Below are 16,008 nucleotides of genomic sequence, written 5' to 3' on the forward strand. Positions count from 1 at the left end.
CCTGGAGTCCCAGGATTGAGTCCCACGTTGGGCTCCCTGCATGGAGCCTGCTCCTCCCTCTGCGTATGTCTCTGCCTCTCTCTTTCTCTGTCTCTCATGAATAAACAAAATCTTTAAAAAATAAAATAAAATTCTCTCTCCCTCTCCCTCTGCCCTTCCTCCACTCACTCACTAGTGTGCACGGTCTCTTACTCTCAAAAAACAAACAAACAAACAAAAATTTGCAATGAAATAAAGTTTTGAGAAAGCAGTGGGCATACTAAAGAACATGGTGTTGGGCTGTCCTTGGCCCACTTGCCATCCCCACCTAGGCCCCAACTAACCTTTCCAATCCCTCTGCAATGGCCTGGTCCTTCAGAGTCCAACGTTAGGTGACTTCCCTTCAAGACACCCCCCCAATCCCTTCGTTGTAGGACACCCTGGGGGGCCCTCATGGTAATCACCATCCTGAGATCTCTTTGTGCGCCTGACAGGTAGGGCATTACCCAGTTCATTCTCCCAGCCCCCGCCCCTCCCCCGGGGGGGGGAAGTATTTGCACATTCAGGGGTGAGGGCGACGCTGAGATCTTGCTGGGGTCGTAAAGCCAAGGGGTTTCGGGTCGGAGCTGAGATTCCAACCCCCTGAGCCTGATCTCTACCTGGAGCGGCACTGCCCCCTCAGACGCCTCAGCAGCAGGAGCCTTTTCGACTCTGCATTCAGGGCGGACTTCTGCGCTCGAGAGCCGCGCGCCTCCGGGCGCTCCTCTTCCCGCCCCTGGGGCCGCAGGCGCTCACTCCCTTTCCGGGTTTTGCCGCTCACCACCCTTCTCGGGAGGGAATCCGCTTCCGCGTTTTGCGGGGCGCCGGGCGTGGAGGCGGTAACGCGCACGCGCGCAGGGATTCGGCCCGGGCCGAGCGCGCGGCCCGGCGATTGCGGGTGAGGGCAGGGCCGGCCCCGGCGGGGTGGCGGCTCGGGCGGGTCGCGGCCCGGCCCGGGCGAGCGGGAGTGTGGGCGAGGGCTTCAGGGCTCCCGGGGCATGCGGGGGCTGGGGGCTAGAGCCCGGGGCCGGGCGGCGGGGGCAGAGGCGGGCCGCCGTGAGGCGGGCGCCCGGCCGGGCCCGGGCCCGTGACGCGGGCGGGAGGCGGGTGCGAGGCGGCTCCTCCTCGTCGCGAACTCTCGGTGACCTTGGCCGAGTCGCTTCTGTGCCCCGAGCTGGCGCCTCCGTCCGTAAAGTGCGAATTATAAGCCCCGCCCGCCAGATGGGGCGCTTGGAGGCTCGGCGGCGAGACCCCGAGGGGTACGTGGGGCGCCGGGCGGTTTGCCGCGGACGATCCACCGGGGCGGGGGCAGGGCGCCTCCTGGCTTCGCGTTTTGCTGCGTGCCCGGGGCAGGAGCCCTCGTTGGCGTGTTTTGGGGACTCTAGACTATTACAAAGTAGTTGCAAAACTTTTAACCTACGAAAGAGGCCCAGGCCGTGCTGTAGGGGGGGTGCTCCCTCGGGCGCGGAGCTGGCTCCACGAAGGTGTCGGGGTGGGCCGAAGCCGCGGAGCGGGGGAGACCCTCCGTCCTGGGGGAATTAGTGTCTGTGAGTCCCGTGGTTTGCCCAAGCCCTGCCTGCTGCCCGCCCGCCCGCCCGCCCAAGAGTTTGTGGTGCTGGCCAAGCAAGTTTAGCATGTGTCCATGTGAGGCCTTTGTGAACAGTGGAGCCAGCGGGCTCTCCGTAAACGCTGAATTTTGTAGAGTGAATATGGAGGATCCTATGGCGCCCATAGTTTTTTTTGGGGGGGGAGGGGGGAGTGGTGTGGGATCTCGGGAGCCCTTCCTATGATGGGCAAGGGTCTGCGGCGTAGTGGATTACCCAGTTCCGAATGATAGAAAGTCACAAAAGTGAGAAGCATGCATATTCGATACTCTAGGTTGGAAGAGATTTAGGATCTTTGAATGGACTTAAACCGAAACTTTTTCGCTGCAGGTGACTAGCATGCAGATACCCATTCTCTGACTTGCTGGCCCTCTACTGACATGGCCCACCGCGGTGGGGAGAGGGACTTCCAGACTTCAGCGCGGCGCATGGGCACCTCGCTGCTCTTTCAGCTTTCAGTGCACGAGCGGGAGCTGGACCTGGTTTTTCTGGATCATAGCTATGCCAAGCCATGGAGTGCCCACCCAGATGCCAGTAGTGCCCGCCCCACGCGCATGCTCTTTGTTACTCCCCGGAGGCAGCACGAAAGTACCATGTGAGTTTGGGCTTCTCTGTCCCCAGGGCTGCCCTTGCCCTAACTGGACAGTCACCAGATGGTGGGGATTAGAGAGGATTTTATTGTGGGCGATTGTATGGGGGCCTTGGATGTTCACTTCAGGTATCCCGCCTCTAATGTAGACATCTGCATTCAAGACCTCTAACAAGTTGGGAAAGCAAACAACGTATCCCCATAGTAAATAGGACTTGTATGGAAAGAGGATTATTTAGCTGGCGAAGAAAAAGACTGAAGAATTGAGTTTTAAAAATCGCCGCTCATGATTAGACTCCTTTCTTTTAGTCCAGTGTTCTGGCTTGCTCCAACACTGGCAACAATGACTTTTTTAAGGGAATGCGATTTCTTTTTCCTGGCTTCACCCAGCAAAGTTTAGGAGCTTTTCCAAGACCTTGCTTTCAGCTTGTCACCCATGGGTTGATACTAACCCTTCCTAGGTGTGATTGTATTTTCAACTGGCTTACATTATAGGGTAAGGATTTTTTTCATAAACTTACTGTGTAATATGTGATACAATTACATTTGGCCTAAATCAGCTTGTTTAGCACTTCTTTTGAGCTTTAAGGTATTCTAATTTTATTTCAAGATCAGTTGATATATACTATTTTGATGATCAAATCATGCCCTTAATTTGTTAACTTTTTTTGGGGGGAAGAGATTTTTTCTTTGTTTGTTTTAATCTAATCGAATGTCTAATGTTTCCTCTAGGACAAGTTTTAGGTTTGTTGGTGAATAGAAATCTTGTATTTTGCTTCTTTTTACCTCCCATTGAGCCTTAATGAGCTAGAGGTACCATGATATGTGTGTGTGTGTGTGTGTGTGTGTGTGTGTGTGTTTAAGATTTTATTTATTTATTCATGAGAGACACAGAGAAACAGAGAGGCAGAGACACAGGCAGAGGGAGAAGCAGGCTCCACGCAGGGAGCCCTACACGCGACTTGATCCCGGGTCCCCAGGATCACGCCCCGGGCCGAAGACTGCGCGCTAAACTGCCTAGCCACCCAGGCTGCCCCTGATGTGTGTGTTTTAAATGAGAATAGAATAGTTGGTTTTACTTTATTTCCCAATGAGGGCAGTATTTGGTTGGCTGTTTTAGTTGTAACAGGGTAGGGGAATCTGTGACTTTTAGGGATAATCTAGCATAATCTTGATGCCTCTGGCATGGGGCATAACTGCAAGAGCTCCTTTATAGCTTCTTGCTAACATTGAAACTCCTGTGTTGGGATGTTTGTGATGTTTGTGATGTTTTCTTAAAGTGAGATTCCGAGGACTTGCTCATTTCAGTACTTAGAAAATTATTACCTCTTATAAACCATCTCCATGTATAGGTCCTGAAAATGGGAATTAGCATGTTCTAGGGACTTTTTAGGTCATTCTGTCTGGAATATGGTTTGTAGTGAGGGTGTTAGTGGGAGCTAGGGAAGTTGGTGGAGGCTACCTCATATAGGAATTTGATGCTAAGAGTGGTAAGAGGTCATTAAAGGATTTTAAACTAGAGATTGGATTTATATCACTTTGAATTTTTGTTGAGTAGATATAGCTCAGGAGTGGACATAGAAGACCTGCTAGGAGACCATTGCAGTAATGGGGGCCAGAGATCATGATAGGTTGAATAGGGGCAGGAATAGTACAGATGAAGAAAAAAGATAACCTTGAGATATATTTCATAGGTTGAGCAACAATACCTGTGGTGAATTGGAAAGACAGGCCAGGGTTAAGGGCAACGGTGAAATTAGGGTGAGTAAGATTTTTGGCTTGAGTAGCTGAGTAGTGCCTTGAGTTGGGGAAGACCAGGAGTGAGGCCCCTAGGGGGTGGAGGATAGTTTTGGAAAGGTGAAATCCAGAGTTTTCTTTTAGGCATACAAGTCCAAGGGCCTAGTCCAATGTCTGGTCCAGAAAAGATAATCAGCTCTTTGAACTACCACCAAATCTAGCTGCACATTATTTTACTTCATTTCATAATGATGTAATTATTGCAACTATTGGGAATAGATGCAATAAGATCATTGGGGTCAAAAAGTTAAAACTCTGTTTGGCAGACAGCCAGTCGACCATTTTGATGGGCATGCACTAACTTTTGTGTAGTGAAGAGCCCAGCCCTTATGGCGCTAGGATATCATTAACAACATTTTAAAATATGAAAGATCTATCACATGTCCATTTTTATTTGTTTCTGTTCTAGGCTCCTTACACAGTGAGTTAAATAACTAAGGTGTATACATTCCAGGTGATCTGTCTTAGAGAATCATATGCTTTTATAGTATATAATTAGCTACCAGTTGACTTGATAGTGAAAGGGAAGGTTTGTATGAATAATTTAAAACTGGAGGAACACTGTTCAGCGGAACTTTCTGGGATGAGAAAAATGTTCTGTATCTGTGCTAATATGGTAGCTGCTAGCCACATGTCTGTTGAGCACTTGAAATGTAGCTAGTGTAATGGAGGAACTGAACTTTTAGTTCTGCTTAATTTTTATTAATTTAAATAGTTGCATTGTGGCTTATAGTTACTGTATTGGAAAGCACATCTAGGCAGTCATCTGTTTGCTTATGGAAAATTTTTGTCTTTTAAAATCAATAGCTATTTGTCATTTTTTTATATACACTTGTTTTATTTTATTTTTTTTAATTTTTATTTATTTATGATAGTCACACACACACACAGAGAGAGAGAGAGAGAGAGCGAGGCAGAGACACAGGCAGAGGGAGAAGCAGGCTCCATGCACCGGGAGCCCGACATGGGATTCGATCCCGGGTCTCCGGGATCGCGCCCTGGGCCAAAGGCAGGCGCCAAACCGCTGCGCCACCCAGGGATCCCTACACTTGTTTTAAAATGACTTTGTATTCCCCCAGCACATAACAGCATGTCAGAGGGCAGAGATCTAGACAAGTGTGGGAAAGATGACTTTGGATCATAATTTTCTTGTGGGTATAATGTGCTTATTGCATACTTTAAAGCTGATTATATTAAAGAGTCATTTTTTGGCAACCAGATGATCGTTAAACACCTGTGTTGTGTGAAGTACGTGTGGCCTGGTCCTATTTCCTCACCTGTTTACAGTGAATCAGACGTCCCAATAGATGTGGAGACAGTCACATCAACCCCTGTGCCGCTCTATGACAATCAGAAGGCACGCAGCGTGATGAATGAGTGTGAACGGCATGTCATCTTCGCCAGGACGGATGCAGATGCCCCTCCTCCACCAGAGGATTGGGAGGAGCATGTCAACAGGTAGGCTGCTGCTCTGGAGGACTAGTCACTACAGGGTTAATGGTCATTGCATTGTAAATATTTTATATCATCATCTTCATTGAAACACATCTATTAGGAGCTTACTTCATTTGTAGCCACAGGTGTCAGAATGTTTTCTTAACTCTGTTATAACTCAGCTCAGGATGCAGTGAGGTGCTGGAGAGGAGGGCTTGTGTCTCAGCCATCTTTGCATCCCTGACACCTAGGACACTGCCTGGCACGTAGTAGGCATATAATAAATGTTTGTTGAATAAGTAAGTGAATTAAATGTGACTAGTATGACTAGTTCTGTATCTCATATATTAGAGGTTATGATTTTGGAGTTAGCCAGACTATAAACAAACAAGCCATTAAATAAGAGTACATTTCTAAGTTACTGTATTTATATAGTCTATAACTAGAGTAATGAAAATGTTTTGGAGTCACTTGAAAAGCTAACAGATGTTTGATTTGAATGGCTTTTAAAAATAGATTTGCAGTCTGTGGTTTTGAGGGAGTTTTCATGAGTCTGTTGGCTGATTTTATTCCCATGCTTCCTACCGACCCAGAGGACCCCCGTTCCTCTCTGACCCATTTGTTATCCTTTGGCACACATTTATTTTTTACTTATGGCATAAGAACTTAATGAAGGTAAAACTTACATACCATGCAATTCACCTGTTTAATGTGTACAATCGGTGGCTTTTAGTATATGCACCACCACAGTCAATTTGATGAACATTTTTTGTCATCCACAGAAGAAACCCCATACCCATTTCCTCCCAACCCCTTCATCCTCTGGCAACCACCAGTCTGCTCTCTGACTCTTAAGTTTACCTATTGGATGTTTCATATAAATGGAATCATACAATATGTGGCCTTTTGTGTCTGGCTTTTTTTCACTTAGCGTAATGTTTTCAAGGTTCATTCATGTTGTAGCATGAGTCAAATACTTCATTCCCTTTTATTGTTGAAATTGTGTCCATATACCACATTTTGTTTATCTGTGATATTTGAGTTGCTAACACTTTTTGGCTATTTTGAATAATGTTGCTATGAACATCTGTGTACTTATTTTTTTGTGGACATATGTTTTCAGTTCTTTTACATATATATTTAAAAGTGGAATTGCTGGGTCATATGGTAACTTTGTTTAGCTTTTGAGGAATTTCCAACTTTTTTTTAAAGGGGCTACACCATTTTACATTCCCACCAGCAGTGTATGAGAGTTCCAGTTTTCCTACATTTTTGTCAACACTTGTTATTGTCTGCCTCTTTTTTTTTAAATTATTACCATTCTAGAAGATGCAAAGTGGCTTTAATTTGCATTTGCCTGATGGCTCTTGCTCTGTCTACTGTGTAAGGGATTGTTAAAATCTTCACATCAGGAGTGTGTAGGTGGTAAACTTGCCATAATGTTGGAGAGCTCTTGTTTTATAATAATGGAAGAGGAGGAGGTAATTAGGAAGAAGGGTAGGAGGTTTGAGGCAATTGGCATGGTTGTTGAGCCTGGTCAGAAGTGAGGAGTGAGATTAAACAGGTATGCTTGTGTGAGGAAGGTAGTCGCTATTGAAGGAGGAGCAGTTCTGCATCTGGGTGAAGAGCTTGTGAAGTTGTTTGCAGTCTTGAGTTGGAATTAATGTTGTGCCCAAAGAAGAGGAAATGCTCTCCAGAGCTTCAGCTAAAGAAGGAAACTTCCGCTGTGAATGAAGATTAACTACTAGAGTATTACCGGAGTCAGTGAATGCAGCAAAATAATTTATTGCCATTGTTATAGTTAATAATAATAAAAAATAGTGACAATGGTAGTACCAAAAACGAACTGCCATTTGTTGAGTGCTTTCTAGGTGCCAGGCATTGTGTCATGTACTTCATATGCATTATTTCCTTTAATCCTCACAATAATTCTCTGAGCTATATCCCTTCTTTGTCTCTATTTTATAAGATGAAGAAACTGAGCTCAGGGAATTTAAGAAACCTTAGTTTAGGAAATGATGGAGCAGGAATTTGTTCAAAACAAGCTGTCTGACTCCAGAGCTCAGTGTTCTTGGCTGTGTATCCTCTCTTTAAGGGCACATCTCTTAAAAAGAGAGACCAGTAATGGTGGCTGAACAAGGTGGCCTCACACCATTATGTATCCCTTTGTGGTGGTACTGATTGCCTTGTCCTCAGTTTGCAATTTATGAAACCGTGTGGGAGAATTGCATGAGGTTTTTTTTATCTGTTCACCCATGGTCATGATTAAGAGGTTTTTGGGGACTTTTCATACTTAACAAAGTCATCAGAGACTTAATGCATATGAATATTTGATTCTTAATTTATAAGAAGAGAAATAACCTTGCAAGGCAGATGAGACACTGGGGTGGCCTGGCCAGAGCATCAGTTCTCAGTAGGAGAGTCTGGGAAGCTATTCTGTTCCAGAAGTGGGTGGTGAGTGGACAGTCTGCCCTGGAGGCACCCTCCTTCAACAAGGCAGCTGGAAGCACCCATCTTTCTTCAAAGCAAGATGGGCTCACAGAGTAGGCCAGGGCACACCATCACCTGCCCAGGCCTGCAGAGAAACACTGACAGAGTCTTATCTTTGGCTTGTCTTTCTCCATGTGGACCTTCCATCCTTCTGTTATGACATTGCCACAGATTGATATGATTAATTAGCGCTCAGTTTATCTCAGATTATTTGTTTTTTAGTGTCTGATGAGATTTTGGAGGAGTCCTCTCATTAGCAACAGGCTTACAAACCATCTCTTCAGGTAGGTCACTTTTGCACACAGCTAATTTCATTATTTGATGATACTTATTGGCTTCAATTTCAGAGGTCACCATTTTATGACCTTGTCCCCGAATCCTGGATGTGTAGCCTGTGTAGAGCTTGCAGTTAGTTCCCTCTGCTCTGATTATAATCATCTTGTTGCCATTCTTTCCCTTGACTTGATTGTTAAATTGCTGCTTCTTTTCTTCCTGTATAAAATCCTGTAAAATTACAGTTTCCCACATCAAGAACTCATGGGCTGTAGGATGGTGCCCTAGAAATCTGTTTTTCTTTAGAAGTTACTGATCTATCAGTAGAGTCAGAAATTTAATTTTCTGTCAAAGCCTTTTCCCCCCCTCTTGAATTATTTTAGTAGAAACTGCCTTTATATAGCTTTCTGTGTATAGATAATGAAGGCCCCCCTCCTACCCCTAACTGACTCTTTCTCTAGTAATGCCTAATATTTTGTAAAACAGTTTAAATATTCTTCTGTGCCTGATTTAATTGCCTAGATCAGGGGTTGGCAAACTGTGGTCCATGTGCCAAATTTGACCCATTGCTTGTTTCTCTATGGCCCATGAGCTACGAACAGTTGAAAAAATTTAAAAGACCCATAAAATTCAGATTTCAGTGTCCATAAATACAGTTTCACTGGAACACAGCCATGCACGTTATTTAAGTATCGTCTGTGTTTGCTTTAGCGCTATACCTATAGAGTTGAATAGTTGTAACCCAGACTATGTGGCCCACAAACTGAAATATTTACACTCTGGTCTGTTAAGGAAAAGTTTGCTGACCTCTGGTCTAGATCATGCTCTTGTGTCTGCATGTCAAAGTCATGTGACTTGTAGAACCTTTGAAAATGATTTATATTTGCTGGTATAGCACTGTTCTGAGGAAGTTGGACTGGCTTTTTTTTTCCCCAGATGTTTTGTCAAATTCCAAGTTTAATTAGATGCACAGGTTTTTTTTTTGTTTTTTTTTTTTTAAGATTTTATTCATTCATTTGACAGAGAGAGAGAGCACAAGCAGGGGGAAGGGCAGAGGGAGAGGGAGAAGCAGGCTCCTTGCTGATGCGGGCTGATTCCAGGTGATCCCAGGACCCTGGGATCATGACCCAAGCCAAAAAAGGCAGATGGTTAACCGCTTAACCGATGGAGCCACGCAGGTGCCTCAGATGCATAGCTTTTGAAAGATATTTAACAAAATACTCCTGACACATGATATTTCTCAGCATGGTCAAATGGATTTTAGGACATTCCCAGCATTTCAGTAAAAGTATCTATTGTCCTTAAGCAGGTTGTCTTATTTTAAAATTCAGAACTTTTGAAATCAGCCAAAGAAAAATTGCTCTCTGTTTTAAAATTTGCTCTAATTATATCTCTCAGTATTGTATATATCTATCTGTGTATTAATTTTAGATTGGATGTTCGAAATTTTGAGTCAGAGATCTTTGAGTTGTTTTTCCCTTCCCCCCCTTCCTTTCTTCCTTTCTCCTACTGTCTAAGCAAGGAATTATATGTAAAAAATAAATGTGGCCTATTCAGTCTTTCCAGTGTTCTTTCTCTCTCTCAGTTTGACTTCGAGTTAAATCCTTTAGACATTTTAATACTGAATTAGTCTCCCTTGTAACAGTATCAGAGAAAGAACAATTGCCTTTGAAAATATCTGGCTTTTTTTGGGACCAGTGTGACTTTGGCTGCTTTGGATACAATGAGCCAGAGGTCAGACATCAGTCAGGTTCTATCAAAGCAGGGGGAATATGAGATTATCTGATCTCATCTAAGAAATGAAGAAAAGGCACCTTTGCACTCATGAAAATTGAATTGGTTTAGGTGGGGGGGAACACATTGACTCACCACAGTTCCCATCAGCTATTTGACTGTTTAGACTTGTATTTAAAATTCTGTCTCCTGTTTTTAAATTTTTCCTTAATTATATCTTTTGCATGCTCTTTATCTTAATCTTGGGTTAGATCATTTTTTTTCTGCCCACTTAATTTTCCAGCCTCCCACGAAGCTGACAAAATATAGAGAACACGTTTCAGTTCTTGGAGTCACTTTGTTATGTATCTAGCAACAATCCTAAGAACTTTTTCTGGGATTTTAGACTTTCAACATTGTGGTTTTTCAATTTAATTTCAGCTGTCATTGGTGTATCGTAGTAATTTCTAAGTAGCTTTCTAGCCCCCCTCCCATTTTGTTCACATCATTTTTCTTGCTTCCATCATTTTGGGTTTTAGAATAAATACAGAGTAAAAAAGAATAGAGAAAACATCCTGTTATATAATAAAGAACAGGATAATTTTGGAAATGCTGTTGGTGCCTTGTAAATAAATTATACCTCATTCTCAGTCCTTGGAATTAAAGTTTGCAACATGATTGATAGACTTTGAGAAAGCATGAGATTGTTGAACATGAAGAAATTGTATTCATTCCTTAACCTATTTGATTAAAAGTGAGCATGATTGCCAGAGGTGAGGCTACAGTGTAATAACACTTTTGAGGTGTTGCAGTTTCTTTATTCATACTATTTTCACAGAACTGGAAATTAGACATTTTCGACACAGATAGCTTTTGATCTTTCATTTTCACTTCAAGAAATTTATTCTACAGAGATACTTGCATGCCCGTGTAAAGATGTAGACAGATGTGTGTATGGTGGGGAAAGGAAGGGTGGTCACTGCAACTGTTTATAAAGCAATAAAAGAGACACAACCTAAATGCCCACCAGTAGGGTAGAACCAGGCATTAAAAACAAAGAGGTGTGTTAATATGGAAATAGATCCTTGGATTTCCAAGCCCACCTGAGAATCGGTATACTTGAGAAAGCGACTATTCATGTCCATGTGTTGTGTATTTAAGTAATGTGAAGGCAAATGAGATTGAAAACCAATAGGCTGGAGCTGCTTGTCCCTACAAGCAGCTGATCCCAAGGTATCCGGAGTCCCGATGTTGAGTTGAAGCTTCTCCCCACCTCTCAAGTCAGAAATCTCTGAAATACCAAACCATAACAAAAACTGACTAAATCCCGATGAAATACCAGGAATTAAACCAAGAGAATGAGAGGAAAATAAGAAAAAGGACAATTCCACAAAACCTAAGTCTGCCTTTAGTACCTCACAAAGGGGTTATGAAAAGGCAGGAGGCTTGGGGGGTTAAGGGATTCAGCTGTAGCAAGGATAGTTACTGAAGATAGAGGCTGCTTCTGAATTCTCCATCGTGGACTCCAGCTGCTCTCTTACAACTTCTGTTCCCGTCGGTAATCATAACTACCTGAGTTTTTGGTTGCTGGAAGCCACCTTGGAGGCCATGTCGTCCACATCTATTCTATAGTCAAGGAGACTGAGGACACATAGCCGGTTCTTTATTGCAGACCTGGTTAGTCTGGACTCCTAGGTAGTATTCTCTTGGATTGTGTAACTGTAGTCAGTTGTGAAACTGGAGATGTAATAGGGAGAGATTTTATTTTACAGAGGAAATGAAGGCCTGTTAACTTTGTCCCTTTCTAGAGGGTATTTACTCTTTCTAAGGACAGTAGGATAGTTGCAGAAAGTGAATAACAGGGTAATTTGTCTTCCATCTGCATATTTACTGGCCATGTTCCTCGTATTCTTAGATGACCTGTAAAAAAGAGGGTATCTTGCTGGTGGTGTATGATGGGAAGGATACTAGTCTGTTATAAGAGAAGTTGAGATTGTTGAAGGTGTTTCAAGTAGCTTCCCTCAGTTTGCCCACCCAGGCACGGTGAAGGGCTAAGTTTACAGTTGAGCCTGGATCATGTTTCAGCATTCTCTCCTGCTCAGTGCTTATTGTGGTACGGAGTATAAGGGTTGGAGTCTGCACTCAGCCGTTTACAGGACTTGGAATATAGTATGCATAATGCTTACAGTTCATCCATTTATTTATTCTTCAGCAGATGTTCAAGTGTCTTTTGTGTGCTAGGCACGGTTTTACATTCTGGGGATATAACACTTAAAACCAACAAAAATCCCTGCCATGTTGCACTTTACTTTGTAGCAAAGGGAGACACACTAAACAAAGAAGTAAAATGGGTAGAGTAGGAGGTGGTCACACGGCTGGAAAGGGGACTAAGGAATCTGGGTATTGGTAGTTTTAAATAAGAGTGAGTCAGGAGAAGCCTCAGTAGAAGGTAATGAATGTTTCAGCAGCGACCTGAAAGAGATTGGAGAGGGAGCCATGGTCTCAGGTAGAAGGAATGGATGGCCAGGGCCTAGTCTGTGTTGTGGAAGCATATAGGGTATGTGTGTCAGGTAGGGTGGGGCAATGTGGTGAAGTTCAGGGAGTCAGGGGCAGTCATGGATGATCAGGTTAGAGAGGCAGTAGGGTCCAGATAGGCCACTGCAAGGAGGGACGTGCTTGTAACTTATTGAAGTAGAGCCATGAAAGGCCTTTGAGCAGAGTGACATGATCTGCCTTAGGTTATTTTGATTGATTTTTTTTCCCCAGAATTGATTTTCCAAATTGACTTTCCAAAAGATTGTACTAATTTATATTTCCATCAACAAAGTATGGAGGGACCTGTTTTCCTATACTCTCACAGTACAGAGTATTAAATTAATTTTACCCATTTGATAGGTGAAAAATAATGTTTTATGATTTTCATTTGCATGTTTGATTTTGGAGGGAGTTGACTAATTTTTTTGTGTGAATTGCCTTTTCATGTTCTTTGCCCATTGTTTTTGTTTTGAATATTTTATCATTTTCTCACTAATTTTCTGGTGACTTTTTCTATTTCGATGAAATGACAGTTATTTTTCCATTGTGTTTTGACTTTATAATAGTTTAGTTTTTTCCTTTGTAGAAGTTTGAAATTTTTATCTTCATATCTTTATTTTTTTAAAGGTTTTATTTATTTGAGAGAAAGAGACAGATAGTGAGAGAGTACAAGTAGGGAGGAAAAGGAGAAGCAGGCACCCTGCTAGGCAGGGAGCCCATGCAGGTCTCAATCCCAGGACCCTGGGATCATAACCTGAGCCACCTAGGCCCTAGCCCTCCCTATCTTTGTATCTTTAACATTTATCTTTTTTTTTATGGCTTTTAGGTCTTACGTCATATTTAGAAAAGTTTTACTCACTCTGGGATATGTGTGTATATATATATATATATATATATATATATATGTATGTATGTATTTACCACTTTTTCCTATTAGTAACTATTTTTTCATATTTAACTTTTCTACTTAGAATTTATTTTGCTGTAAAGAGTGATGCGTAGGGGTCCAGATTTTCTTTTTCCAATTGGGTAGTGGTTGTCTCAGCCCTATTTACTTTAACCTTACTGATTGAAATGCTACTATGATCTCATTCCAGGTTCTCATTTGGGTCTGGCATCCACATAAATTGTTTTTTTAAAGGTAACTTAATCACTAGCTTTGTGTGTGTGTGTGGTAGGGAGAGTTGATAAACATATATTAATTGAGCATATTCTATTACCTTTTCTTAGTCTCTTTAGAAAGGTTACTGTCCAGAGTTGGAGTATTAGAGTCGTTAAGATTGCCAGGAGTGGGCTGAGGGGAGACTTAAATAAGCTCCTTGCACTGTACTAGGTGTGATGAGGTGGGAACAAAAGCGGTAGAACTAGTTTCTAATTGTGGATGTTTACTGCTGAATTGGAGGAGGATACACAAAGCCTTCCCTAATCAAAGTAGAAGTGTGTATGCCAGTGTCATGAGGGGATGGTACAGTGTTAACTTATATGGAACAGAGCATTCAAAAGGAAATTTGTTAATTGTGTAGTATACAGAAAAATATAAAAAATAATACATGGAAAAGGGAGAGTAGTAGTATGGGATGCAGTATTAGGGAAAAGCTTCATTTGTTATATTCCTGTTTATATTCTTAAATGTAATTTAAATAGGCCTCTTAGTCTGAGGTTTTAGTACATTGAAATGCTTGTTTATCCTGTCTTTTTATGTGAAATATTAAACTTGTAAAATTCAAATACATCTGTGCAGTGGTACCATGCTATTTTTTATTAATGGATTATTTTAGCCTCTAGATAAATAATTAGCTTTGCTAGCACTGTAAAAAACTTCATTCATAACTGGTTTTGACTTGTGTATATATTAATACAAATGTATGCTCAAGTGACTTATGGACAGGATTGGGACCAAAATCTAGGTGTTGTGCTTTAGCTCAGTGGTCTTGCATTAAGCTGCTTTGAGTTATATTGTTTCATATTGTGGACAGAAAACATCTTTGTACAATGTACATGCATGAGGAGTGTCCGGATGTTTGACTTTAATTCCTCTGAGTTTCTCTTATAGGACTGGTTGGACAATGGCCCAGAACAAGCTATTTAACAAGATCCTCAAAGCCCTGCAGTCTGACCGCCTTGCCCGATTGGCCAATGAAGGGGTAAGACTCCAGAAAATGGCCCCATGGTGTTCCCTCCCTAGTTTAGCCTTACTGGCTGACTAACTCGTTGTTCCCTTGCCACCTGCCCCAGTTATTAACAAGGTGGCCTTCATGTATTACCACTTCACTTACATCTTCTAGGCTTGCAATGAGCCAGTGCTGCGCCGTGTTGCTGTGGACAAGTGTGCGAGGAGAGTGCGGCAGGCTCTGGCAAGTGTGAGCTGGGACACCAAGCTGATCCAGTGGCTGCATACCACCCTGGTGGAGACGTTGAGTCTGCCCATGCTGGCCGCCTACCTAGATGCTTTGCAGACACTCAAAGGGAAGGTAAGGTTATGACTGGCATCTGCGCCTTGTCCTAGGTTGGCCAGCCTCTGCTGTAGGTTCAGAAAGTGGGGTTGGGCAAGGTCACTGCCTGGTCAGCCTGGAGGACATGACTGAAGCTAACAGGTTTGCTTTGCTATTAAAAATAGGAGACATGGTATCATTTTACGTTTTGTCTGGTGTAAACGTCTTTAGCCCTGCTGTCTCCAGGATGAAGTGTGAGGCCTGAAAACCAAAATGTACTTTTAGCCTCTCCAGCCCTGCAGCTTGTGGTTTGAGTCACCTCTGAGGTGAGGTGAGAAAAGAATTGAATTATCATGGGGAAGGTGAAGGGTTTACCAGGGAGACATGTTGAAAATGAGGACAGAAGCAGACTTAGGTGTTCACCGAGTACAGGGCTGTGGGGTGGGAAGATTTCCAGCACTGTCCACTCTAGGCTGTGCTCTCAGGAGTGGTTCCTCTACTGACAGACTCTTGTTTTCTTAGATTATCAAGTTCACAATGAATACTTTGGTTGTTTATCGCTAAATTTTTTTAAATTTATTTTTAATTTTTATTATTTAAGTATAGTTGAGATACAGTGTTTTATTACTTTCAGGTGTATAATATAGTGATTTGACAGTTCTCTACATTACTCCTTGCTCACCATAGTAAGCGTAGTCACCATCTATCACTAGATGATGTTATTACAATATTATTAACTGTTCCCTATGCTGTACTTTTCATCTCTGTGACATTATTAGAAGTTTGTATCTCTTAATCCTCTTCACTTATTTCACCCATCCCCCCAACCCTCTTTCTTCTGGCAACCACTAGTTTGTTCTTTGTATTTATGAATCTGTTTCTGTTTTTTAGTTTGTTTACTTGTTTTATTTTTTAGATTCCACATGGAAATGGAGTCATATGGTATTTGTCTTTCCTTGACTTACCTCACTTAGCATAATATCCTTTAGATCCATCCATGTTTTTGCAGATGGCATGATCTCATTCTTTTTTATGGTGGGAGTAGTATTCTATTGTGTATATAAACCACGTAATCTTTACCCATTCATCTATGGATGGACACTTGGTAGCTTCCGTATCTTGG

General features: G+C 42.6%; 1 protein-coding gene across 19 annotated transcripts in view; it reads left to right on the top strand.

Moving 5' to 3' along the window:
* Positions 1 to 782: 782 nt before the first annotated feature.
* Positions 783 to 16,008, top strand: part of KANSL3 (KAT8 regulatory NSL complex subunit 3) — a 43,625-nt gene continuing 28,399 nt past the window's right edge. For 4 of the 19 annotated variants that reach the window (XR_012003308.1, XM_072768151.1, XM_072768156.1 and 1 more), the window contains exons 1-5: positions 783 to 916; positions 1,953 to 2,217; positions 5,296 to 5,466; positions 14,507 to 14,597; positions 14,739 to 14,924. Coding sequence is in view for 17 of the 19 variants with exons in the window: in XM_072768151.1 (XP_072624252.1) it covers positions 2,003 to 2,217; positions 5,296 to 5,466; positions 14,507 to 14,597; positions 14,739 to 14,924 (663 nt within the window). In the remaining 2 variants the exon portion in view is untranslated. The other 15 variants (XR_012003307.1, XM_072768150.1, XM_072768154.1 and 12 more) reach the window with 12 other exon arrangements.

This window comes from Canis lupus, chromosome 11 (genome assembly GCF_048164855.1).
Source record: "Canis lupus baileyi chromosome 11, mCanLup2.hap1, whole genome shotgun sequence".
NCBI lineage: Eukaryota > Metazoa > Chordata > Mammalia > Carnivora > Canidae > Canis > Canis lupus.